This window comes from Lissotriton vulgaris, chromosome 6 (assembly GCF_964263255.1).
Source record: "Lissotriton vulgaris chromosome 6, aLisVul1.2, whole genome shotgun sequence".
Taxonomy (NCBI): domain Eukaryota; kingdom Metazoa; phylum Chordata; class Amphibia; order Caudata; family Salamandridae; genus Lissotriton; species Lissotriton vulgaris.
Window position 1 is genome coordinate 73008079 of NC_141694.1, and position 26116 is coordinate 73034194.

At 48.9% G+C, this 26116-nt stretch overlaps 1 protein-coding gene across 1 annotated transcript in view; it reads right to left on the reverse strand.

Annotated features, from left to right (window-relative positions):
* The window catches only part of LOC147706810 (calpain-1 catalytic subunit-like), a 581687-nt gene that overhangs the window by 17072 nt on the left and 538499 nt on the right, over window positions 1-26116 (reverse strand). The window contains exons 17-18 of the mRNA XM_086925938.1: window positions 10794-10862; window positions 9807-9885 (exon numbers count right to left, since the gene is read on the reverse strand). Coding sequence (XP_086782064.1) covers window positions 9807-9885; window positions 10794-10862 — 148 coding nt within the window. The remainder of the gene's footprint in view (window positions 1-9806; window positions 9886-10793; window positions 10863-26116) is intronic.

Genomic DNA, 26116 nt, shown 5'->3' on the forward strand with positions numbered 1-26116 from the left:
GATTTGTAAAGCACACATATGCCCGAAGGAGTCTTGGCGCTGATAGATGCATCTCTTCCATATTTTCCACATAGGCCTATGGACAATGGCATAGTGGAAAAGGAAGGAACCATTAACAGGAGAAACTGAGCAGGAGCAAATAATCTCTACTCTATTCCCTCCTCTCCCTCAATAAACAATATTTTGTCTCCCTTTGTCCTCTATCACACCAAAGATGTCATAGCTTAAATGGTGTTACGTTACGTTTTAGCACTGATACAACCGGAGATTTTGCAGACGTTTCTGAAAACTGCATCAAATTTAACCAAACCTTACTTGAACATAAGATCTTCTTAGCCCCCCCTGTGCATACAAATGGTAGATATTGCCTCAACCAATTGAGTAAAAGGCACTTCAAATGTATCCATCTCTTGTGCATTGTTTGTGCATTGAAAGAACAATCACATTTAGCAAGTGGCTGTGAAGGTCCCGGTCATGGAGGGGGACCACCAAAAGCCTATGTCCTTCAGCATTAACCTGCCCAGCAATTCCACTTTTAAAATGGAAAGGAACAACAAGTCTTCAGCAGACACTGGAACAACCTCAAGCTTGTGTTGTTGCATCCTTGCCACCCTCATTACATAGCAGATGTGAAGGCTGTCTGAAGGATTCCACAGACACATACCACTCCAGGCCTCCATGTGCTCAAACAATGGACGGAAGACACTCATCCCTCCCTACACAGCTCTGACAACCCACTGCGCGACACACACGCCTTCTGCGGAAGTGTACCTAGGGTCTGAAACACCATGCCCCAGCCATCAGACCCAACTTTAGAGCATTCCAAATGATTGTGTTTAAAAATCATTGCTCCCCCTAACTCTATGAAGCAGACATTCAATATCATGGATTTTCGCTTCACCTTTCAACTATCAGTGCCCGAATATTACCATCTCCTGGACCCGTTTCAGCCTTTGTAAATATATATGTGTTTCTAACTCTTTGCATATTGGGTCCCTTTAGTGACTACTTATAACGGTTTGCATCATTTTTCTTGTGTCATCTTGTAATTGTTTTTTTTACTTTTCCAATCGCTCTTCTACCCTCCAGAGTAAGGCCCCTGCTACATAAATTACTTATAAATAAATACATTAAAGACAGAAAGATCCTTGGAAGTCAATCGAAGGCGTCTAATGTCCAATGGCTGCAAGGACAAGCTCCACTTCCTGTGTTACAAAAGGAGTATCAAAAAAGCAGAAAGACTGCTACATCCATTGGATCTCTGAAGCATAATACCATAGAACAAACTTTGGGAGATTCTCTGACAATTCCACAATTCTGCCTGGAACTCTACAATGAGTCCATGGCTCCAATGTGATGCCCTCGCTGATCATCGGTTATGAAACCTGAACCTCGTAACTCAATTTGAGAAGCAAGTTAACCAGCGACCTCAGTTCTCTGAGCATGAGGCATAATACAATGTCCTCTGGTCTGCAACATTCAAGCCACGCTTTTCCACGGCGTGCAACATATAGCTCAAAGTCACCATCTGAGAAGGATCTCTCTTGGACAGTAGTCCATCTCCAGCTTTAAAAGGCACCCATCTCTCAATGAACCCCTTCATCCAGATCAAAACCATGACCACTGCAGATTTCTCCCCCACAAGTGTCGAGTCTGCAGTAGTAGATCTCATCCAGAGGGGTCTGGGAAGTGTGCAGAACAAGGTGTGGTTAGCCACCCAAAAGGAATATGCTACTTACCAGTATGCATCTGTTCTTGGCATAGAGGGCTGCAGAGTGGTACATTATGAATAGATCGCCATCTGGTGTTGGGCTCGGATGATTGCACTTTGTTTTTCTCTTGGAGAGTCTTTTGTCTCTTGGTGACTCCTCCCTTAGTTGGTAGTGCGCATGGGCATCGGCTCCATCCTTAGATTGTTTTGCCATAGTAGGGTTAGATGGAGTAGTATAGTAGAATACAGATAAGAGTGCCCATGTAAGTGTATCTAAATAAGATAATGTTGGAACAGACACAGGTTTCCGGGGAGGCTGGGAGGGCATGTACCACTCTGCAGCCCTCTATGCCAAGAACAGATGCATACTGGTAAGTAGCATATTCCGTTCGAGGCATATGGGCTGCAGATGGTACATTATGAATAGACTATACAGCAGTTCTCTCCCTAGCAGTGGTCGCCCGTGTCTGTTGCAACTGTCTGAAACAATGTTTTTAATACTGCTTGTCCCACTCTAGCTTGTTGTGTTGTGTGCACATCTACACAATAGTGTTTTGTGAAGGTGTGCGGTGTAACCCAGGTAGCCGCTTTGCATATGTCATCTAGTGGAATGTTTCCCAGAAATGCCATAGATGCTCCTAGTTTACGTGTAGAGTGAGCTCTAGGAGTAACAGTTAATGTTCTCTTTGCCTTTAAGTAGCATATTTGAATGCATTTTACAATCCATCTGGCAATGCCCGCTTTGGAGATGGGATTGCCTTTATGTGTGGGAGAAAACGCAACAAATAGCTGTTTTGTCTTTCTGAAAGTTTGTGTTCTTTCTATATAGTACAATATGGCCCTTCTAACATCCAGTGTATGTAGGGCTCTTTCAGCTACTGTTTGTGGTTTTGGAAAGAAAACCGGTAATTCCACTGACTGATTGATGTGGAATGCTGAAATAACCTTCGGTAAGAATTTTGGGTTTGTTCTAAGAACCACTTTATTTTGGTGTAGCTGCATAAATGGTTCTTGAATCGTAAAAGCCTGCAGTTCACTTACTCTTCTAAGTGACGTGATAGCTATGAGGAAGGCTACCTTCCATGTGAGGAATTGTATTTCACACCTATGCATAGGTTCAAATGGTGGCCCCATTAGTCTGGTAAGCACTATGTTGAGATTCCAGACTGGGGAAGGTGGTCTTCTTAGTGGAATGACTCTTTTGAGTCCTTCCATGAAAGCTTTAATTGCTGGTACTTTAAACAGTGACAGATGTTGCCTGTTTTGTAGGTACGCCGCTATGGCTGCGAGATGAACTCTGATAGAGGTATATGCTAGGTTACATTGCTGTAAGTGTAATAAATAGCAAATGATTTGTTTAGTGGATGCGTCCAGAGGGTTGATGTGCTTACTGTTACAGTGTATAGCAAACCTCTTCCATTTTGCTGCATAGCATGCTCTGGTGGTAGGACGTCTTTCTTGTTTAATGATTTCCATGCATTCTGGTGGTAAATCTAAATACCCAAACTCTATGACCTCAGGAGCCAGATCGCTAGGTTCAGTTGTTTGGGATCTGGGTGCATTATTTCTCCATGGTTCTGTGTAAGATGCATGGGTAATAACCTTAGCTTTTGATGTGGTACTTGTGAGAGTTGTAGCAGCGTGGTGAACCACGGCTTTTTTGCCCACGTGGGTGCCACTAGTATCATTGTCATTGAATGTTGCTGCAGTTTCCGAACCAGTAATGGAATTAGTGGTAGAGGAGGGAACGCGTAAGCAAATCTGTTGGACCAATTTATCCACAGTGCATTGCCCTGGGACCTTTGGTGTGGGTACCTGGATGCAAATTCTTTGCATTTTGCGTTCTGATGATTGGCAAACAGATCTATCTCTGGTTGCCCCCATTTTTGGAAGAATGGCTGTAGTATTTGGTCGTGCAGCTCCCATTCGTGTACTTGTTCTGACTGTCTGCTTAGGATGTCTGCTATTTGATTTTGAACTCCAGGTAGGTGTTCCGCTAACAGGTAGATCTTTTGAGGAATGGCCCATCTCCATATGTCCTGTGCTAGTCTGGACAGTTGGAGAGAGTGTGTCCCCCCCTGTTTTTGAATATAATACATTGCAGTCATGTTGTCTGTTCTGATCAGGACTGGTTTGCCTGTTATTTGCATTTGGAAAGCTTTTAGTGCTAGAAATATTGCTAATAGTTCTAGGTAGTTGATGTGCAGTTTCTTTTGCTGCACACTCCACTTCCCCTGTACTGTGTATCTGTCCATATGCGCTCCCCATCCGGAGAGCGATGCGTCCGCTGTTATTATCACTTGTGGAATTGGCTCTAGGAACGACCGTCCCTTGGAAATGTTTTCTGTGTTCCACCACTTCAGAGAGCGATACGTCCGGTCGTTTACCAACACCAGATCTGTAATCTGACCTTGAGCCTGATTCCACTGTGTCGCTAGACACTCTTGTAGTGGGCGCATTTGTAGTCTGGCATGTGGTATTAGCAGTATGCAGGAGGACATCATGCCTAATAGTTGCATAAACACTCGTGCTGGTAGTGAGTGTTGTGGTTGAAATCTTTGTATTAACCCGACCATTGTCTGTACTCTGATTGGGTTGGGGTATGTAATTGCCTTTTCTGTATCTACTGTAGCCCCCAGGTATTGCTGAATCTGGTTTGGTTGCAGGTGTGATTTTTTGTAGTTCACCATGAACCCTAGGTGGTGCAGCAATTGAATTGTCTTCTGTGTGTTGTGAAGACATTCTTCCTTTGATCTGGCCTTTATTAGCCAATCGTCCAAGTATGGGAAGACATGTATTTGTTGTCTTCTTAGGTGTGCTGCCACCACAGCTAGGCATTTTGTGAAAACTCTCGGTGCTGTTGTGACACCGAACGGAAGGACTTTGAACTGATAGTGTTGTCCTTCTAACACAAACCTTAGGTATTTTCTGTGGGCTTTGTGAATTGGGATATGAAAGTAAGCGTCTTTTAGATCCAGTGTAGAAAGAAAGTCCCCTTTCTTCAGTAAAGGGAGTACTTGTTGGAGCGTGACCATGTGGAAGTGCTCCGAATTTATGTAAGCATTGAGAGGTCTGAGGTCTAATATTGGTCTTAGGAACCCGTCCTTTTTGGGGATCAGGAAGTATAGAGAGTATACTCCTGTCCCTTGTTGTTCTTTTGGAACCTTCTCTATGGCATGCTTTTGTAGAAGTGCTAGCACTTCTTCTCTTAACAATGTCAGATGATCTTGACTCATTGGACGCTGTTTGGGGGGGATGTTTGGTGGGGTAGCTGTGAGTTCTAGGCAATAACCATGTTGGATAATTTGTCTCACCCACTTGTCTGACGTGATGTTTTCCCAGACAGGTAGGAACTGTGATAGACGTCCCCCGACCGGTGTTATGTGGTCTGGGGGGAGTTCTATGAAGTCACTGTTTTGGTGTTGAGGCGTTGCGGTTGTTATTATTTCCGCTGCCTCTTCCCTTATTGTTGTTACCTCTGTAACTGCCTCTTGAATTACCTCTGGGTGATGTTGGTGTGAAAGATGTGGATTGCTGATTCGTTCCTGTGTTCTTTGAGCCCCCTCTATAGGTGGATCTACGAAAGGAACCTCTGTGTGTTGGCTGTTGCAATGCTCCCATTGACTTAGCCGTTTCCGTATCTTTCTTCATTTTTTCTAATGTCTCGTCTGTGCTTGAACCAAACAATGTCTTCTGATCAAATGGTTTGTTCAGTAGGGCTGTTTGTACTTCTTGTTTGAATCCTGAGATTCTAAGCCATGCGTGCCTTCTTAGCATAACACTAGTGTTAATCGACCTTGCTGCAGTGTCTGCTGCGTCTAATGCACATTTAATGGAAGTATTGGTTATTATTTTACCTTCCTGTATTAATTGGTCTGCCTTCTTCTGATGTTCTTTTGGGAGATGTGTGAGAAGTTTCTCTAACTCATCGTAATGTGCCCTGTCGTAACGTGCGAGTAGTGCTTGTGTATTGGCGATACGCCAGCTATTCGCTGCCTGTGATGCTACTCTTTTGCCTGATGCATCTATTAACTTCGACTCTTTATCTGGTGGAGGAGCCTCTCCTGTAGATAATGAGTTTGCTCTTTAACGAGCGTTTGAGACCACCAGCAAGTCTAGAGGTACATGCCCTCTAATAAATATTGGGTCCTTTGGAGCCGCTTTGTATTTTTTATCGATTCTTGGGTTTAACACCCTGGCTCTCACTGGGTTTTCGAATATTTCCTCTGTGTGAGTAAGAAGACCCTTCAACATAGGAAGAGTACCTGATGTTCTCTGTGCATTAGGTAGAGTCTCTAACAAGAAATCCTCTATTTGAGGTTCTGTATGCATATCTAGTTTGTGATATTTTGCTGCCCTATTAATGAGCTGCACAAAACCTGTGTTATCATCAGGTGGTGAAGGCTTTGAGGGCTATAGCTCTGGGTCGTTGTCCTCATCTGACCCTACATCATAATTTTCCCATGGATCCTCCTCATCTGGGATAGTGTCGTCATCCCCTTGAGGTTCTCCCTCCCCTAGATCACTGTCTACATCTGACTGAGGTGTAGCTGGTCTTGGTGTGGAAGGTGTAGGAATATTTGGCCTATTGTGAGGAATAGGAGAAGAGGGTGTTACTCTAGGACGAGGAGAAGCAGGAGGAGTTATATTCGTCCCCATTGTTCTCTTTTTTGAAGGAAGAGGTTTATCTACTGACTGTTCACTCTTTCTCTTCTTCGTGACCACTTTCCCAGTTTGTGGATCAATAAACAAGATCTTTTGTTTGGGATCTGTCTGTTGCTCCTGAATCGGTACCGAGGGTCCTGGTTCCGAGAGGTGCTTTTGTTTTCGATCGTCAGATCTTGTTGTTTTCGACACCGAATGTCTGCTCGATTCCGACTTTCTTGGTATCGAGTGTCTCTTGGGCGATAAGTCATATTTATGTTTCGACATGGAATGTTTCGATACCGAGCTCTCCTTTGTATGTAGCCTCGGTGCCGAAGTCGATGTCGCCCTTTTCTCGGATCCGACATGGTGGGAGTCCGAGTGTTTCGGTTTCAGTTTCGGTTTCGTTGCCGGGCCCGAGGGCGGGGCGTCGGAAACTTTTTTCAGCGGTTTGACCGGGCCCGAGGGCGGGGTCGTTACCGCACGGGGTCGGTTTTTCGGTAAGGGGACGTCGTCACTCACGGTTTGTTGCTCGATGAGTTCTTCAACCTCCGACTGGTCCCCTTCCGACCCCGACTGGTCCTCTTCTTCCTCGATTTGTTCGTCTCCGAACAGTTCCGGGATCGCTTCCGCCTGCATTCTGGAAACCTCATGTCTTCGAGCTCGACGATTTCTAATCGTTAGCTTGGAGGAGAATGCTGCGCAGGCTTCGCAGTCCCTGGATTCGTGTTCAGGCGATAGACAGAGGTTGCACACCTCGTGTAGGTCCTTGTGTGGGAACTTAGCACCACACGTTGGACATTTTTTGAATGGAGTCCTTTCCATGGACTCCGGGCTTGACTGCGTCGAGAAAGGGCTCCTGTTCTTCGACGTAGATCCAAGTTTTTCTCTTCTATTTTGAATTTGTAACGCGTCGGAATGGAAATGAACGCGTTCGAATAACAATACCGTCGAATTGGAAAGGGAATACGCGCCGAAAATCACTTTCTTCTGAAGTTGATCTGGAGCGTCTCGATCTTCATCCGAACCCGATGGCGGAAAAAAACAATCTAAGGATGGAGCCGATGCCCATGCGCACTACCAACTAAGGGAGGAGTCACCAAGGGACAAAAGACTCTCCAAGAGAAAAACAAAGTGCAATCATCCGAGCCCAACACCAGATGGCGATCTATTCATAATGTACCATCTGCAGCCCATATGCCTCGAACACTCATATTTTGGGGGCATTCCTAAAGTAAAAGCGGACCTTTCCCCACTCTGGATATGGGCTGAGGTTTATTCCAGCCAAGAGTCAGAGTAACTCCCCTTCCAGAACGGGGAGGGTAGCGATCACCCTCAGTTTGGGTGGGGTGTAGACTAAGGGCTTTCCCCACTCTTTGCTGCCCCCCTCTACCCTGGCGTAGAAACAAAAGGTGCATTTTCACACCAGGCTCTGTTCTTCCTTTGCGTAATTCTTCACCACGTAGAACTATGGAGCAGGGAATATGTCAAATGATATTTTTAGTCATACACCTTGAAACATGCATCTGACAGCTTTACAGTCAAGCTAATAGGAATGGTTGTGAACTGCAAGAAGTAGAACATCGTGACCCATAGGCAGACATACTTTTAAATGTGCAGAGTTTGGCGTTGGTGAAGCTTTACATGATCTCTACTAAGCAGACATGGAGAAGGTCCCATGTTCGGAAAGGACAGCTCAGTACAGTGCGCCACAAGTCGATTTTGCCATCAATAATCACTTACAGGAAAGTTTTAAATAGAATTTAAAGGTGCGAAGGTGAAGGCTTCAGCACTTAAAACATATGCACCTCAAACACTTTAAAATGTACCAGTTAATGCGCTATTGAATAAAATACGATACGCAGAACCCTTAATTATTCTGGGCTGACCACCATAACTCCACAACACAACTCTATACACTATTCAGGGAAGGTTCAATATATATAAACATTGCTATGATTTTAAAAAGCAACTTAACTGTTGCAGTTCAGTATTTTTCAGACTTTCTTTTTTGTAAAAGTTGTACTATATTACGCGCTGCAAACGTAACTATTCTTGAAACCTGATTTTGTTTAATTTAACAAATATATGAGTGATTGCTTCAGCCGTTTAAACAGTTTCGGAGCATTGTAAATGATCCGTAGTTATACCCATTCCATCAAGGTCAGAAAGATGAAAGGCTGAGATGCCCCTGCTGGAAGTCACACTCATGTCCTGCAGGGTTTGGATCCCTGAAGAGGGTACTGTGCCCTTTAAATGTTTTTCAGTTGCATTTATAAAGTGTTTCACAGCCGTGACAATGGATTAGGAAGAATTATGATAGAAAATTTAAAATTCTAAACTTAACGAGTCTGTTTCTTTGTACATTGCGAGTCGTCTTGTAGCAGTAAGCAAAAAAACTACTGCTGATATTTATTTTGTGATGTCATTAAGACATAAGTTCATATCCTCCTTTTGGGAGTCAACAAATCCTTATCGAGTGCCTTTAGATGTATTACAGAGGGAGTGTTGCAGAGTGTCCTTGTACTTATTTGTGGGTGAACCAGGATCTGATAACAGCAGCTTTTGTCCCTTCGGCTCCTTTCACACCTTTAACCACACAGACATTAAGAACTTGTCTCGGCTCCTTATTTACCATTATATGGTAAACAAATAGGCACAGCGCGTCCTTGTCAGGAAGCACCAACAGCTGGAAAGAAACACAGATACAAAAGGAGGCTCTTAAAACTTAAATGTCTACAGGAGGTCAAGAGAAATACTCAAATGCGACTGCCAGCTTGCAGCCCCAGCCCAACCAACCCTGTCCACGACAGCTGATGCCGGGGGCTACAGCCCTCTTAGCCCAATGGTCGTGGCGCGTCAGCCTGTGAGTTTATAGGTGTCTCCCCTAAGGTCCTCAGGGGCTTTAGAAGTGCACTTTAGTGGAGGATTGGGACTTACAGGTCAAAGTCACAAAGTAAAATCTTTAACCAAGATGAGCCTGATTGGAGTATCCGACCTGACCTTCATCACGATCACCCTCAAATTGCTCATAGTCAATGGTTGGGTTAGACCAGGAGCTATCAGTGACACTTTGAGCTTCTTGGTGCAATTCCTACTTAAAACTTGAAAAATTCTTATCTCTAGTTCACCTAATTAGATTTTTGACATTTTGTTTATTCATTTTTCTAATTCGGTTTGGGATTTTTATTGTTTTGCATTTTAACTTTATTTCTGTTTTGGAACTGCATAACTACTATAAACATGCCTTCAGTTAGGCCTGTCTTCTCAGACATAGCGACAAGGGGGTCGAGTTCAAGTTAATTTTGTGATTTTGAGGGTTAACCTTGAAAAGGGTTGCAAATATTCCTTGAGGTTGTCACCCCCTAAGCTAATATCCCAATTTCTTACATCACTTTGTGTCCAAAACTGCCACAGTGCTACCTCACGGACCCGGACCATTGTCGCTTACCGGCTGTCTCCAAAGCCATCCGCAGTTCATAAGAGCTCATGGTGCCGGATTTATCCAGGTCGTGCTGTCGGAAAATAGTCTACAAAGAAGAAATATGTGTGGTTAGAGAACAGTCAAGGGTATGGTCTGAGACAAACACTGAGAGGGGCTCAGTCCTTCTTCCCCTCCCAGTTACTTCTGACATTTAACCCAGCCTCTAAGGATGCCACACCTTCGTCCTTCACTACCACCTTTCTCTCCTGCCTCCATGCCTATCAGTCAATAATCACATCCACACCCACAGGTATCAGTAAACATATTTCGAATCCACCCAAGCTCACTGAAACTAAAAACAAGAAATTAGGCACGTCGCTAACTGGAAACGAATGGCACGTGAAACACAAGTCGGCCAGTGCAGGGATGTTGGCCAGTTGTGTTGTCGGGCCTACAGGGATGTCGGACAGCTGTGTTGTGGTGCTTGCAGGGATGTAAGCCAATAAGTCTAGTTAACAGCTAACATTTCTGGCTTCTCCAGGGTGGCAGTGCCTTGGAAATAGACAACACGTCACCAGCCCTTTGCCTCCCGTCTTGTGGCATTCACCATGAGGCAGGGAGATTCATTGACACCAGAAAGCCTAGACCGTGTCGACAGCCACTCTACTTTCTCTCTGTGCAACGCTCTCCAGACACCCCTATCCCTGCCCTAGCCTTCCAGTATTCAGGATATACATTTGCTTAGCCCTCTGTTTCCGTGACTTACCAGTGGTTATCCACACCATTCTTCTCTCTCCTTACAAGCATCTCTCCATCTCATAGTAGATAGATTACCTCTTAGAGATCCTTCCTTCCACCCCTCACCCTCAGAAGATAAGCAGAGCCCCCATTGAAGCCAGTACACACCGTGCGTGTCCAGGCTCTCCCTCCTGGCCTCATCTAGAGGCGACACAGGGTGGACCTACCTGACAACTACCCCCCCTCCCCCCTGATTATTGGTTCCAGACGACTTACCAGCCAACGTCGGATTTTGTTCCACAGAATCTGGAACTCCACCAGACCCAGCTTGGCGCTGCCATCTTTCTGTGGAGGCGTCTGGTTAAGGAGAACGCGACCAGAGAGCAGGCATGTTTTGCCAGTTTTTGGTGACAAACACATGGGTTTTATGAGACAAAACTACAAAAATGTGTTCAGCGACTCACTGTGCCTTTAGCTCCAGATAAAGGTCTTGTGAGGATTCAATGCATGCAAATAATCTCTGCATAAATGAAGTGTGTCTGTGTGTGTAAACAGGACCGTTGCTTCCAGGTAGGTTGTTTGGGGTGTGACACCCCCCAAATAAATGGATTCATGTCTAGGTAGAAGAGTCTGTGGGGGGGCGTGAATTGGAGGTGGGAGGTCTGTGTTGGTTTTTCTTCTTTTTTCAGTAAGAGATTTTAACTTGTTAATGTTTGGGATTGAGAATATATCTAGTGACCGGTTTGCCGGCAAAGTCGTAAATCTACACCCTTGAATGGGTGCAAATGTATGACTTTTTGAATATTACAAAAATTGGCAGTCGTAGGCTTGAACACTGTGCCGGCCTCAGGTTTCCAGGACTACTGCTTTCATTTGCTTCAAAACACACCCAGGAGTCTAGGCAACTATAACAATCCTTTGGTGCGTTTTCATCTTGTATTTGCTTGTTTCAGTGTATATTTCATAGGGTAAAAATAATGGATTTTTTTGGGTCTGTCCTGGCATAAAAATACCAACCAGGCTGGTAACAAACTGGTGAGATGGCAGCCCTATCTAGAAGTATTAGGAGTGGTTTATTTGACTCAACCCAATGGACCAGAACACACCTCAAAACAACGACTAAGGAGGCTGTAGCTTAGGAATGAGACTGGTGACATGGAGCAAGCGATAAAGCTATAGCGACGAACACACAGCAGAGGATTCCGACAATGTGAGAGTATTTTATGCTGCCCTGCCAAGTAACTAGCTGCTCCCATCCAGGATTGTCTTTGCATTCTGGGTCATGCAGACTTTTTTATCCAATTCGAAACCCAGGACTACGAATCCCAGAATGCAAAGAAAGAACGTGTACTGGTTCAGCTAATCATGCATGGGCCTGGGGGACTTGGTATCTGTGGTTATGAAACGTTGTACCTAAAGCATGCCTGTGCTGTCTGTGCAGTGAAGACCATTGCAAACTCTTAAGAACAAACCTGCACAACCATCCCAAAGCGCGCGGCATCAAAGCGGGCAGACATAGTGTGATGTTCTAGTTGTTTTCAGTTTCAAAGCATACCCAGCAGTAATGTCTTCAGCAGCGGAAAGAGAACGTATTTTATTTTTTGGGCTAAAATCAATTTCTGCGAATAGTGCAGTTTCTTATGCAGCAGTGATTGTGATTTTTGACCAGCCCTATAATTTGAGGTAGAATTTTTGTTTATGCTTGGGAGGATTTTATTTTATATTTTTTTCATTAATACTTATTTAATAAAGGCCAATTCCGTCTGTGCTCTTCAGAGCAATCTATAGCAAACGAAAACAGAAAAATAATGGCATTTTACTATAAAATCAGAGCATGTTACATAATACTGGAGCACAATGGTGATGGGTAAAATGCTTGTAAAGGCTTCAGCCACTGGTGACTGCTCGGCCTGGTACAGTGCATCTTCAGTTTAGACGGGGGTATGGCTCGATGATAAGCTCTCGATGAGCCACCAGATCAATAAAGAAGCTGCTACTTGTATGACTGAAGAAAGTTCAAGTTTGCCTTCTGGTCCCAGATCAAAGAACTGTAGTCCAGGCCCTGGCTGTCTCCAGACTCGACTAAGGTAACCTGGGTGCCATGAAGTCACTGCTCCAACGGCTCCAGATATTACACAATACGGCTGCAAGTCGCCTTCTCCTCCCACCCCAATTGACCCCCTGTGCCGGCATGTTACACACTCTGCAATGGCTGCCAATCAAATGATGCGTCCAATGTAAGGCCTTATGCTACACGCATAAGCCCCAATCTAACATGGGGCCTATGTATTTGAGACGTATAGTGTCTTGGTATACTTCCAACCACTCACTCTGCTCAAGCCATCTGGAGCTGGCCATGCTTCCTAGAATTAAGAAATCTCGTCAAGGTGGTCGAGCGTTCACGGATTTGGGACCTTACCTCTGGAACGCCTTGCCACAGACGCGGAGAGCCTGCAAATCACTTGCAGCCTTTCGTAAACTGCTTAAAACCTGGATGTTTCCACATCTCTAATTTCAATTCCCGTTGGTCAACAGGTAATGTTTCGGAGACTATGGGTAAGTGAGTTGGCTAGCACTGGGAATACTTTTTTAGGGAGCCATGCGCTTTACAGATCATGTATAATAATAATGGACTGGACGAACTACCAGGCCAATTCTCTAGCTGAGAACATAAGCACCACTAAACAACTTTCAACCTTGTTGGTCCACATCTTGAGGCGCTGCTTGAGTCTAGTTTCACAGCGAGCACAACGTGATCCTCATCGGTGAGGCGCTGCTTGAGTCTACTTTCACAGCGAGAACAACGTGGTCCTCATCGGTGAGGCGCTGCTTGAGTCTAGTTTCACAGCGAGAACAACGTGATCCTCATCAGTGAGGCGCTGCTTGAGTCTAGTTTCACAGTGAGCACACATGGCCCTCATCAGTGAGGTGCCGCCTGAGTCTCATCTTACAGCGTGCACAACGTGGTCCTCATCAGTGAGGTGCTGATGAAGTCTAGTTTCACAGCGAACACAACGTGATCCTCATCAGTGAGGCGCTGCTTGAGTCTAGTTTCACAGCGAGCACAACGTGGTCCTCATCAGTGAGGCGCTGCTGAAGTCTAGTTTCACAGCGAACACAACGTGATCCTCATCAGTGAGGCGCTGCTTGAGTCTAGATTCACAGCGAGCACAACGTGGTCCTCATCAGTGAGGTGCTGCTGAAGTCTAGTTTCACAGCGAGCATAACGTGATCCTCATCAGTGAGGCGCTGCTTGAGTCCAGTTTCACAGCGAGCACAACGTGATCCTCATCAGTGAGGTGCTGCTTGAGTCTAGTTTCACAGCGAGCACAACGTGATCCTCATCGGTGAGGCGCTGCTTTAGTCTAGTTTCACAGCGAGCACAACGTGATCCTCATCGGTGAGGCGCTGCTTGAGTCTAGTTTCACAGCGAGCACAACGTGATCCTCATCGGTGAGGCGCTGCTTGAGTCTAGTTTCACAGCGAGCACAACGTGATCCTCATCGGTGAGGCGCTGCTTGAGTCTAGTTACACAGCGGGAACACGTGGCCCTCATCATTGAGGTGCCGCTTGAGTCTAGTCCCACAGCGAACACAACGTGGTCCTCATCAGTGAGGCGCTGCTTGAGTCTAGTTTCACAGCGAGCACAACGTGATCCTCATCGGTGAGGCGCTGCTGGAGTCTAGTTTCACAGTGAGCACACGTGGCCCTCATCAGTGAGGTGCCGCCTGAGTCTCATCTTACAGCGCGCACAACGTGGTCCTCATCAGTGAGGTGCTGCTGAAGTCTAGTTTCACAGCGAGCACAACGTGGTCCTCATCAGTGAGGTGCTGCTTGAGTCTAGTTTCACAGCGAGCACAACGTGGTCCTCATCGGTGAGGCGCTGCTTGAGTCTAGTTTCACAGCGAGCACAACGTGATCCTCATCGGTGAGGCGCTGCTTGAGTCTAGTTTTACAGCGAGCACAACGTGATCCTCATCGGTGAGGCGCTGCTTGAGTCTAGTTTCACAGCGAGCACAACGTGGTCCTCATCAGTGAGGTGCTGCTTGAGTCTAGTTTCACCGCGAGCACAACGTGATCCTCATTGGTGAGGCGCTGCTTGAGTCTAGTTTCACAGCGAGCACAACGTGATCCTCATCAGTGAGGCGCTGCTTGAGTCTAGTTTCACAGCGAGCACAACGTGGTCCTCATCGGTGAGGCGCTGCTTGAGTCTAGTTTCACAGCGAGCACAACGTGATCCTCATCAGTGAGGCGCTGCTTGAGTCTAGTTTCACAGCGAGCACAACGTGGTCCTCATCAGTGAGGCGCTGCTTGAGTCTAGTTTCACAGCGAGCACAACGTGGTCCTCATCGGTGAGGCACTGCTTGAGTCTAGTTTCACAGCGAGCACAATGTGATCCTCATCAGTGAGGCGCTGCTTGAGTCTAGTTTCACAGCGAGCACAACGTGATCCTCATCAGTGAGGCGCTGCTTGAGTCTAGTTTCACAGCGAGCACAACGTGGTCCTCATCAGTGAGGCGCTGCTTGAGTCTAGTTTCACAGCGAGCACAACGTGGTCCTCATCAGTGAGGTGCTGCTGAAGTCTAGTTTCACAGCGAGCACAACATGATCCTCATCAGCGAGGCGCTGCTTGAGTCTAGTTTCACAGCGAGCACAACGTGATCCTCATCAGTGAGGCGCTGCTTGAGTCTAGTTTCACAGCGAGCACAACGTGGTCCTCATCAGTGAGGTGCTGCTTGAGTCTAGTTTCACAGCGAGCACAACGTGATCCTCATCGGTGAGGCGCTGCTTGAGTCTAGTTTCACAGAGAGCACAACGTGGTCCTCATCGGTGAGGCGCTGCTTGAGTCTAGTTTCACAGCGAGCACAACGTGATCCTCATCAGTGAGGCGCTGCTTGAGTCTAGTTTCACAGCGAGCACAACATGGTCCTCATCAGTGAGGTGCTGCTTGAGTCTAGTTTCACAGTGAGCACAACGTGGTCCTCATCGGTGAGGCGCTGCTTGAGTCAGCTGCTCCGCCCACCCGCGCACTTCGCCTTAAATGGCGACCGTGCGGACGCGCAGCGGTCACGCGCAGCGGGCGCGCCGATTGTGCGCCGAAGGTGCGCCAAAGGTAAGCCCGTCTACGCCCGTCCGCGACCGGATCACGACCAGCGCCAGGACCCCTGGCCCACGAAGACCCCGACCGACCCGCCTGACGTACTCCGCCGCCACCCTCACCGCTCTCAACACCGGCCGACTCCCAGAATGCCATCAAGCCTCTCCACGACGTACCCACGGACCCTTCAGCTGCCACGCCTGCAAGTTCACCTGCATCCGGACCTGCCTCGCACCAGCACCCACCAAGCCGAACACCAGCAGTACCCACCTCAAGTGCATCCTGCTCAACACCCGCTCCATCCACAGACATGCCATCGAACTCTGGAACCTCCTCGACACCACAGCTCCAGACGTTGCCTTCCTCACGGAGACCTGGATGAACGCCTCTTCAGCTCCCGACATCGCCATCGCCATCCCAGAGGGCTACAAGATCGTCCGGAGGGACCGAAACGCCAACCAGATGGGAGGAGGCATCGCCATCATCCACAGGAGCACCATCCGTCTCACGACCAGCACCGACAACTCCCTGACCACTGCCGAACACCTGCATTTCCAGATCCACACCAACCCGAACACCACCCTCAGAGGCACCCTGATCTACCGACCCCCTGGACCACGCACACAATTCAGCGAGGACATCGCCGACTTCGTCAGCCCACATGCCCTCCCCTCCGCTGACTACATCCTCCTGGGAGACCTCAACTTCCATCTGGAGAACAACAACGACCGCAACACCAGCACCCTGCTCGACAACCTCACCAACCTGGGACTCAAGCAACTGGTGTCCACCCCCACCCACCTCGCCGGACACACACTCGACGCTGTCTTCTCATCCAGCAAGGACATCAACTTCAGCCACACCACAGAGCTTCAATGGACGGACCACAGCTGCGTCCACTTCACCTTCAAGAAAACAACGACCCACCACCACCAGCAACAGACCGCCCGCAGAAGCTGGAACAAGATCACAGCAGACCAGCTCGCCACCTCCCTGAGCCAGCACCCTCCTGCCAGCTCAGCGAACCCCAGCCAGGCCGCCGACAACCTCACGAAGTGGATCAGCAACTGCGCGGACGAACTCGCCCCACTGAGGACCCCGCCCAGCAGACCCGGCAGCAAGAAAGCCCCATGGTTCACCGACGAACTCAAGAGCTCCAAGAAGAACTGCCGAGCCCTCGAGAAAGTCTGGAGAAGGGAACCGACACCGGACAACAGGACCTCCTTCAAACTTGCCACCCGGAAACACCACCAGCTGATCCGCGCCGCCAAGAAAACAGCATTCAAGGACCGGTTGGACAACAACGCACACAACTGCAAGGAACTCTTCAACATCGTCAAAGAGCTTTCCAACCCCAGCGCAGGAAACAACGACATCACCCCATCGCAAGACCTCTGCAACTCCCTGGCTTCATACTTCCACAACAAGATCGCGGACATACACAACAGCTTCAACAACCAACCAACGCACACCATGACCGAACAACCACCCCCCACCACCACCCTCCGCGCCTGGACCCCGATCAGCACCGAAGACACCATCCGCACGATGAACTCCATCCACTCCGGATCACCGACCGACCCCTGCCCTCACCACGTCTTCAACAAAGCCGACGCTGTCATCGCACCCCACCTGCGAGACATCATCAACACATCCCTCGACACCACCATCTTCCCCGAGAGCTGGAAACACGCCGAACTCAGCGCCCTACTCAAGAAACCAACAGCGGACCCCACCGACCTCAAGAATTACCGCCCCATCTCGCTCCTCCCGTTTCCAGCCAAAGTCATCGAGAAGACCGTCAACAAGCAGATGGCCGCTTTCCTCGAGACGAACGGATCCCTCGACCCCTCACAGTCCGGCTTCCGAGCCAACCACAGCACCGAGACCGCCCTCATCGCCGCCACCGACGACATCCGAGCCCTGATGGACAATGGAGAAACAGCGGCCCTCATCCTCCTAGACCTCTCCGCGGCATTCGACACGGTCTGCCACCGCACCCTAGTACGGCGCCTCAGCAACGTCGGAATCCAGAACAAGGCGCTGGAGTGGATCACCTCCTTCCTCGACGGGAGAACACAGAGAGTCCGCCTACCACCGTACAAGTCAGAGGCCACCGAAGTCATCTGCGGCGTCCCCCAAGGATCATCTCTGAGCCCCACCCTCTTCAACGTCTACATGAGCCCCCTCGCGGCCATCGTACGCAAACACAACCTCAGCATAATCTCCTACGCCGACGACACCCAGCTGATCCTCTCCCTGACCAACGACCCCGCCGCCGCCAGAGCCAACCTGCACGAAGGGATGAAAGAGGTAGCCGAGTGGATGACGACCAGCCGCCTGAAACTGAACTCGGACAAGACGGAGGTCCTCATCCTGGGCTCCTCTCCCTCCGCCTGGGACGACTCCTGGTGGCCTCCCGCCCTGGGCACCGCACCCAAACCGACAGACCATGCACGCAACCTGGGCTTCATCCTGGACTCCTCCCTCTCCATGACCAGGCAAGTCAACAACGTCTCCTCGGCATGCTTCAACATCCTACGCATGCTACGGAAGATCTTCTGGTGGATCCCCACCGAGACCAGGAAGACCGTCACCCAGGCCCTCGTCACCAGCCGACTGGACTACGGCAACGCCCTCTACGCCGGGACCACCGCCAAGCTCCAGAAGAGACTCCAGCGGATCCAGAACGCCTCAGCCAGACTCATCCTCGACATCCCACGAACCAGCCACATCTCCGGACATCTGCGAGACCTTCACTGGCTCCCCGTCAACAAAAGAATCACCTTCCGCCTCCTCACCCACGCACACAAAGCCCTACACGACCAAGGCCCGAGCTACCTCAACAGCCGAGTCAACTTCTACGCTCCCAAACGCCACCTCCGATCAGCCAACCACACCCTCGCCGCCGTCTCCCGCATCCGAAGAGCGACTACAGGAGGAAGGTCCTTCTCCCACCTGGCCGCCAAGACCTGGAACTCCCTCCCGACCGACCTGCGCCTGACCCAAGACCACCTCTCCTTCAGGAAGAAGCTGAAGACCTGGCTGTTCGAGCAGTAGCGGCTCCCCCCCCCCCCCCCAGCGCCTTGAGACCCCACGGGTATGTAGCGCGCTTTATAAGTGTCACTGATTGATTGATTGATTGAGTTTCACAGTGAGCACACGTGGCCCTCATCAGTGAGGTGCCGCCTGAGTCTCATCTTACAGCGCGCACAACGTGGTCCTCAACAGTGAGGTGCTGCTTGAGTCTAGTTTCACAGCGAGCACAACGTGATCCTCATCGGTGAGGCGCTGCTTGAGTCTAGTTTCACAGCGAGCACAACGTGGTCCTCATCAGTGAGGTGCTGCTTGAGTCTAGTTTCACAGCGAGCACAACGTGATCCTCATCAGTGAGGCGCTGCTTGAGTCTAGTTTCACAGCGAGCACAACGTGGTCCTCATCGGTGAGGCGCTGCTTGAGTCTAGTTTCACAGCGAGCACAACGTGATCCTCATCAGTGAGGCGCTGCTTGAGTCTAGTTTCACAGCGAGCACAACGTGATCCTCATCAGTGAGGCGCTGCTTGAGTCTAGTTTCACAGCGAGCACAACGTGGTCCTCATCAGTGAGGCGCTGCTTGAGTCTAGTTTCACAGCGAGCACAACGTGGTCCTCATCAGTGAGGTGCTGCTGAAGTCTAGTTTCACAGCGAGCACAACATGATCCTCATCAGCGAGGCGCTGCTTGAGTCTAGTTTCACAGCGAGCACAACGTGATCCTCATCAGTGAGGCGCTGCTTGAGTCTAGTTTCACAGCGAGCACAACGTGGTCCTCATCAGTGAGGTGCTGCTTGAGTCTAGTTTCACAGCGAGCACAACGTGATCCTCATCGGTGAGGCGCTGCTTGAGTCTAGTTTCACAGAGAGCACAACGTGGTCCTCATCGGTGAGGCGCTACTTGAGTCTAGTTTCACAGTGAGCACAACGTGGTCCTCATCGGTGAGGCGCTGCTTGAGTCTAGTTTCACAGTGAGCACACGTGGCCCTCATCAGTGAGGTGCCGCCTGAGTCTCATCTTACAGCGCGCACAACGTGGTCCTCAACAGTGAGGTGCTGCTGAAGTCTAGTTTCACAGCGAGCACAACGTGGTCCTCATCAGTGAGGTGCCGCCTGAGTCTCATCTTACAGCGCGCACAACGTGGTCCTCAACAGTGAGGTGCTGCTGAAGTCTAGTTTCACAGCGAGCACAACGTGATCCTCATCGGTGAGGCGCTACTTGAGTCTAGTTTCACAGTGAGCACAACGTGGTCCTCATCGGTGAGGCGCTGCTTGAGTCTAGTTTCACAGTGAGCACACGTGGCCCTCATCAGTGAGGTGCCGCCTGAGTCTCATCTTACAGCGCGCACAACGTGGTCCTCAACAGTGAGGTGCTGCTGAAGTCTAGTTTCACAGCGAGCACAACGTGGTCCTCATCAGTGAGGTGCTGCTGAAGTCTAGTTTCACAGCGAGCACAACATGATCCTCATCAGCGAGGCGCTGCTTGAGTCTAGTTTCACAGCGAGCACAACGTGATCCTCATCAGTGAGGCGCTGCTTGAGTCTAGTTTCACAGCGAGCACAACGTGGTCCTCATCAGTGAGGTGCTGCTTGAGTCTAGTTTCACAGCGAGCACAACGTGATCCTCATCGGTGAGGCGCTGCTTGAGTCTAGTTTCACAGAGAGCACAACGTGGTCCTCATCGGTGAGGCGCTACTTGAGTCTAGTTTCACAGTGAGCACAACGTGGTCCTCATCGGTGAGGCGCTGCTTGAGTCTGGTTTCACAGTGAGCACACGTGGCCCTCATCAGTGAGGTGCCGCCTGAGTCTCATCTTACAGCGCGCACAACGTGGTCCTCAACAGTGAGGTGCTGCTGAAGTCTAGTTTCACAGCGAGCACAACGTGGTCCTCATCAGTGAGGTGCCGCCTGAGTCTCATCTTACAGCGCGCACAACGTGGTCCTCAACAGTGAGGTGCTGCTGAAGTCTAGTTTCACAGCGAGCACAACGTGATCCTCATCGGTGAGGCGCTACTTGAGTCTAGTTTCACAGTGAGCACAACGTGGTCCTCATCGGTGAGGCGCTGCTTGAGTCTAGTTTCACAGTGAGCACACGTGGCCCTCATCAGTGAGGTGCCGCCTGAGTCTCATCTTACAGCGCGCACAACGTGGTCCTCAACAGTGAGGTGCTGCTGAAGTCTAGTTTCACAGCGAGCACAACGTGGTCCTCATCAGTGAGGTGCCGCCTGAGTCTCATCTTACAGCGCGCACAACGTGGTCCTCAACAGTGAGGTGCTGCTGAAGTCTAGTTTCACAGCGAGCACAACGTGATCCTCATCGGTGAGGCGCTGCTTGAGTCTAGTTTCACAGCGAGCACAACGTGGTCCTCATCAGTGAGGTGCTGCTTGAGTCTAGTTTCACCGTGGTCCTCATCAGTGAGGTGCTGCTTGAGTCTAGTTTCACAGCGAGCACAACGTGATCCTCATCGGTGAGGCGCTGCTTGAGTCTAGTTTCACAGCGAGCACAACGTGGTCCTCATCAGTGAGGTGCTGCTTGAGTCTAGTTTCACCGCGAGCACAACGTGATCCTCATTGGTGAGGCGCTGCTTGAGTCTAGTTTCACAGCGAGCACAACGTGATCCTCATCAGTGAGGCGCTGCTTGAGTCTAGTTTCACAGCGAGCACAACGTGGTCCTCATCGGTGAGGCGCTGCTTGAGTCTAGTTTCACAGCGAGCACAACGTGATCCTCATCAGTGAGGCGCTGCTTGAGTCTAGTTTCACAGCGAGCACAACGTGGTCCTCATCGGTGAGGCGCTGCTTGAGTCTAGTTTCACAGCGAGCACAACGTGGTCCTCATCGGTGAGGCACTGCTTGAGTCTAGTTTCACAGCGAGCACAATGTGATCCTCATCAGTGAGGCGCTGCTTGAGTCTAGTTTCACAGCGAGCACAACGTGATCCTCATCAGTGAGGCGCTGCTTGAGTCTAGTTTCACAGCGAGCACAACGTGGTCCTCATCAGTGAGGCGCTGCTTGAGTCTAGTTTCACAGCGAGCACAACGTGGTCCTCATCAGTGAGGTGCTGCTGAAGTCTAGTTTCACAGCGAGCACAACATGATCCTCATCAGCGAGGCGCTGCTTGAGTCTAGTTTCACAGCGAGCACAACGTGATCCTCATCAGTGAGGCGCTGCTTGAGTCTAGTTTCACAGCGAGCACAACGTGGTCCTCATCAGTGAGGTGCTGCTTGAGTCTAGTTTCACAGCGAGCACAACGTGATCCTCATCGGTGAGGCGCTGCTTGAGTCTAGTTTCACAGAGAGCACAACGTGGTCCTCATCGGTGAGGCGCTGCTTGAGTCTAGTTTCACAGCGAGCACAACGTGATCCTCATCAGTGAGGCGCTGCTTGAGTCTAGTTTCACAGCGAGCACAACATGGTCCTCATCAGTGAGGTGCTGCTGAAGTCTAGTTTCACAGCGAGCACAACGTGGTCCTCATCAGTGAGGGGCTGCTTGAGTCTACTTTCACAGCGAGCACAACGTGATCCTCATCGGTGAGGCGCTGCTTGAGTCTAGTTTCACAGTGAGCACACGTGGCCCTCATCAGTGAGGTACCGCCTGAGTCATCTTACAGCGCGCACAACGTGGTCCTCATCAGTGAGGCGCTGCTTGAGTCTACTTTCACAGTGAGCACAACGTGATCCTCATCGGTGAGGCGCTGCTGGAGTCTAGTTTCACAGCGAGCACAACGTGGTCCTCATCAGTGAGGTGCTGCTTGAGTCTAGTTTCACAGCGAGCACAACGTGGTCCTCGTCGGTGAGGCGCTGCTTGAGTCTAGTTTCACAGTGAGCACACGTGGCCCTCATCAGTGAGGTACCGCCTGAGTCATCTTACAGCGCGCACAACGTGGTCCTCATCAGTGAGGTGCTGCTGAAGTCTAGTTTCACAGCGAGCACAACGTGGTCCTCATCAGTGAGGTGCTGCTTGAGTCTAGTTTCACAGTGAGCACAACGTGGTCCTCATCAGTGAGGCGCTGCTTGAGTCTAGTTTCACAGCGAGCACAACGTGATCCTCATCGGTGAGGCGCTGCTTGAGTCTAGTTTCACAGCGAGCACAACGTGGTCCTCATCTGTGAGGCGCTGCTTGAGTCTAGTTTCACAGCGAGCACAACGTGATCCTCATCAGTGAGGCGCTGCTTGAGTCTAGTTTCACAGCGAGCACAACGTGGTCCTCATCAGTGAGGTGCTGCTTGAGTCTAGTTTCACAGCGAGCACAACGTGGTCCTCATCAGTGAGGCGCTGCTTGAGTCTAGTTTCACAGCGAGCACAACGTGATCCTCATCGGTGAGGCGCTGCTTGAGTCTAGTTTCACAGCGAGCACAACGTGATCCTCATCAGTGAGGCGCTGCTTGAGTCTAGTCCCACAGCGAACACAACGTGATCCTCATCAGTGAGGCGCTGCTTGAGTCTAGATTCACAGCGAGCACAACGTGGTCCTCATCTGTGAGGCGCTGCTTGAGTCTAGTTTCACAGCGAGCACAACGTGATCCTCATCAGTGAGGCGCTGCTTGAGTCTAGTTTCACAGCGAGCACAACGTGGTCCTCATCAGTGAGGCGCTGCTTGAGTCTAGTTTCACAGCGAGCACAACGTGATCCTCATCGGTGAGGCGCTGCTTGAGTCTAGTTTCACAGCGAGCACAACGTGATCCTCATCAGTGAGGCGCTGCTTGAGTCTAGTCCCACAGCGAGAACAACGTGGTCCTCATTAGTGAGGCGCTGCTTGAGTCTAGATTCACAGCGAGCACAACGTGGTCCTCATCAGTGAGGTGCTGCTGAAGTCTAGTTTCACAGCGAGCACAACGTGATCCTCATCGGTGAAGCGCTGCTTGAGTCTAGTTTCACAGCGAGCACAACGTGGTCCTCATCAGTGAGGCGCTGCTTGAGTCTAGTTTCACAGCGAGCACAACGTGATCCTCATCGGTGAGGCGCTGCTTGAGTCTAGTTTCACAGCGAGCACAACGTGGTACTCATCAGTGAGGTGCTGCTGAAGTCTAGTTTCACAGCGAGCACAACGTGATCCTCATCGGTGAGGCGCTGCTTGAGTCTAGTTTCACAGCGAGCACAACGTGATCCTCATCAGTGAGGCGCTGCTTGAGTCTACTTTCACAGTGAGCACATGTGGTCCTCAGCAGTGAGGTGCCGCCTGAGTCTAGTCTCACAGCGAGCACAACGTGATCATCACTATCTAGGTGCAACGTCACAGACTTGTAATATTTTCAACATGGTCACCCACTTCATTTTGTCAGATGGTTGTGTCAAGCCAGTTCTATCTATGATTGTAAAATTGTACCATGTCACACACACATCTGCCGATGCTACACATTACAACACTGAAGTGTTAATAATAATAATAATAATAATAAAAACATTTATAAAGCGCATGGCTGCACAACTGTGTATCCCCGCGCTGACTGTTAACTAAGAGAGCTCTACTGAAGAACGAAGGGCCAATAATGGATTTTACCGACCTTCTACACCAACATTCCAATGTTCGTTTTTCCAAGGGCAGTACTGTATGTAAATAATGCAAAAAACATTAAAGGAAAAGAAAGGTCAAAGGTGAACAAATCTCATACCAGTTGCAGAATTTAAAATTGTGACATTTACCAAGAAACCATAAGAAGATGCGAGTACATCTTAGTATTATACAGAAAGAAGAGTGTTATGTAGGTGTATAGTAAGGTAGAGGTGAGGTACACGGTAAGGCAGGGATAAAGTGGACATGAGCACCAAAAGTAGGGGTGATGTAGCCCCCCCCAACCCCCCAATAAAAAAAAAACATGCTGGAGTTCAGAAGGTGAAAATGTTTGTTTTTATTTTTTCAACATTTGTTCTGTGTTCAGAGACGGAGGTCAAATGTCAGACTAGGTCTACTGACCAATTACTGCTTATTGTTTTAACATGGAGAGTGGTGCTTACTTTTCTTTCTCTGACTGCTAAGTTATAGGATTTTAGGATTCTGTTAAGTGAACTATCTAACAATTTTGCTAGGGTGATGAGAGTTAAAGGAAAGGCTGCAAGTCACTTTTTTTCAAACACACAATGAAGTACCTATAAATAAACTGTACAAATATTTCTAAATATTTCAGCAGCTAGGAAAATATTTTTTTGTGTAATTCTGATGTGTGACGGAAAAAATATTTTAATAGGATCCAAACAAATCAAGACCCTTTACTTGGGGAAACTAGATTTCCACGCATTATTTGTGCGCTATATATATATGTATTAGTAAAGCTGCATGTCAGTGTTAATTGTGTGTGAATGTGCTCTCTCTAAATGACAGTGTGCTAACACATTGTGTTTTAATAATATATTTGCTACAGTGTGATCCATAATGCACCACGGGCTACACTTGCTCCTTGTGTGACACTTTGATTTGTAATCAACCCTTATGATTTCAGTGATGTAATATTGATGAGAGTACCCCCACTCTGAAAATTGTTCCAGCTTCACTGGAGCTGAAAACCTTTCAGAGTTTAGAAAGGAGCAGGAGGTTAGTGAGACTAGAACGCCCATAGCAAAGGCTGGCCTAAGGAAATGTAACAGTCTCGGGGCGCCATCTACTGGCGGCAAAAAGCAGCAAACACGGAAAGACAGCGGAAGTATGTTGACAGAATAAATACACAGTAGAGACAACTGTTTTCAAAAGATCGTCAGTGACCGGATGCTGGGACTAAAACCGTCAGTTTTTGGATGGTTGTTGGGACTAGGGCCGTCAGTGACTGGATGCTGGGTCTTTACGGTGTACGCGTCATTAGACAGACCCCCCAGGATATAGCGGCATAGATTAGCAAATTTAGCGGCACAAAAATGGAAATTTAGCGGCACAAATATGGAAATTTAGCGGCAATTTTGCGGCATTTTATTTGGCCATTTTTGCTACAACAAACACAGATATCTTAGCTTTTTTTGTTATTTAACAACATGAAGCTATGTATATTTGGTTTATTTACAATGTAGATACTTTGTTTCCCTCGAAAAGCAAAAGACTGCTCGTCAGCAGCCCATGGCAGCATTACAGGCGTCCCGCGTTGCGTGGGGCAAGGCGGCGCTTTATTGCGCGGTGTCAGCGCCTTCCCAATGCAACAGCTGTGCCCAAAATCTCCAACCATTCTGTATCTAGTTTGCAGTGTATGACACACTTATGTGATAAATGTGTAAGATATTTACTGTCTGCATGGCTTCTTGTTAGAACGTTGTGCTTTCAAATGCAGAATACACAAGAGTTTGAGTCTCCTTTTGTTACTAGTTTCATATTCCCCCTGTCACACCTCGTACTTTGGTTGCCTGCCCAGTCTCTCCAAACTCTGACTTCTAGTGGAATTGGATTTTGTCACAGAATCCAATGACCTACAATGTATGCAGCTTGGGTGTCAGCAAACTATTTTTCTATTTCCCGGTCGGGTCGACGTAATATTCGAAGCCACAGATGAGCTGATGACC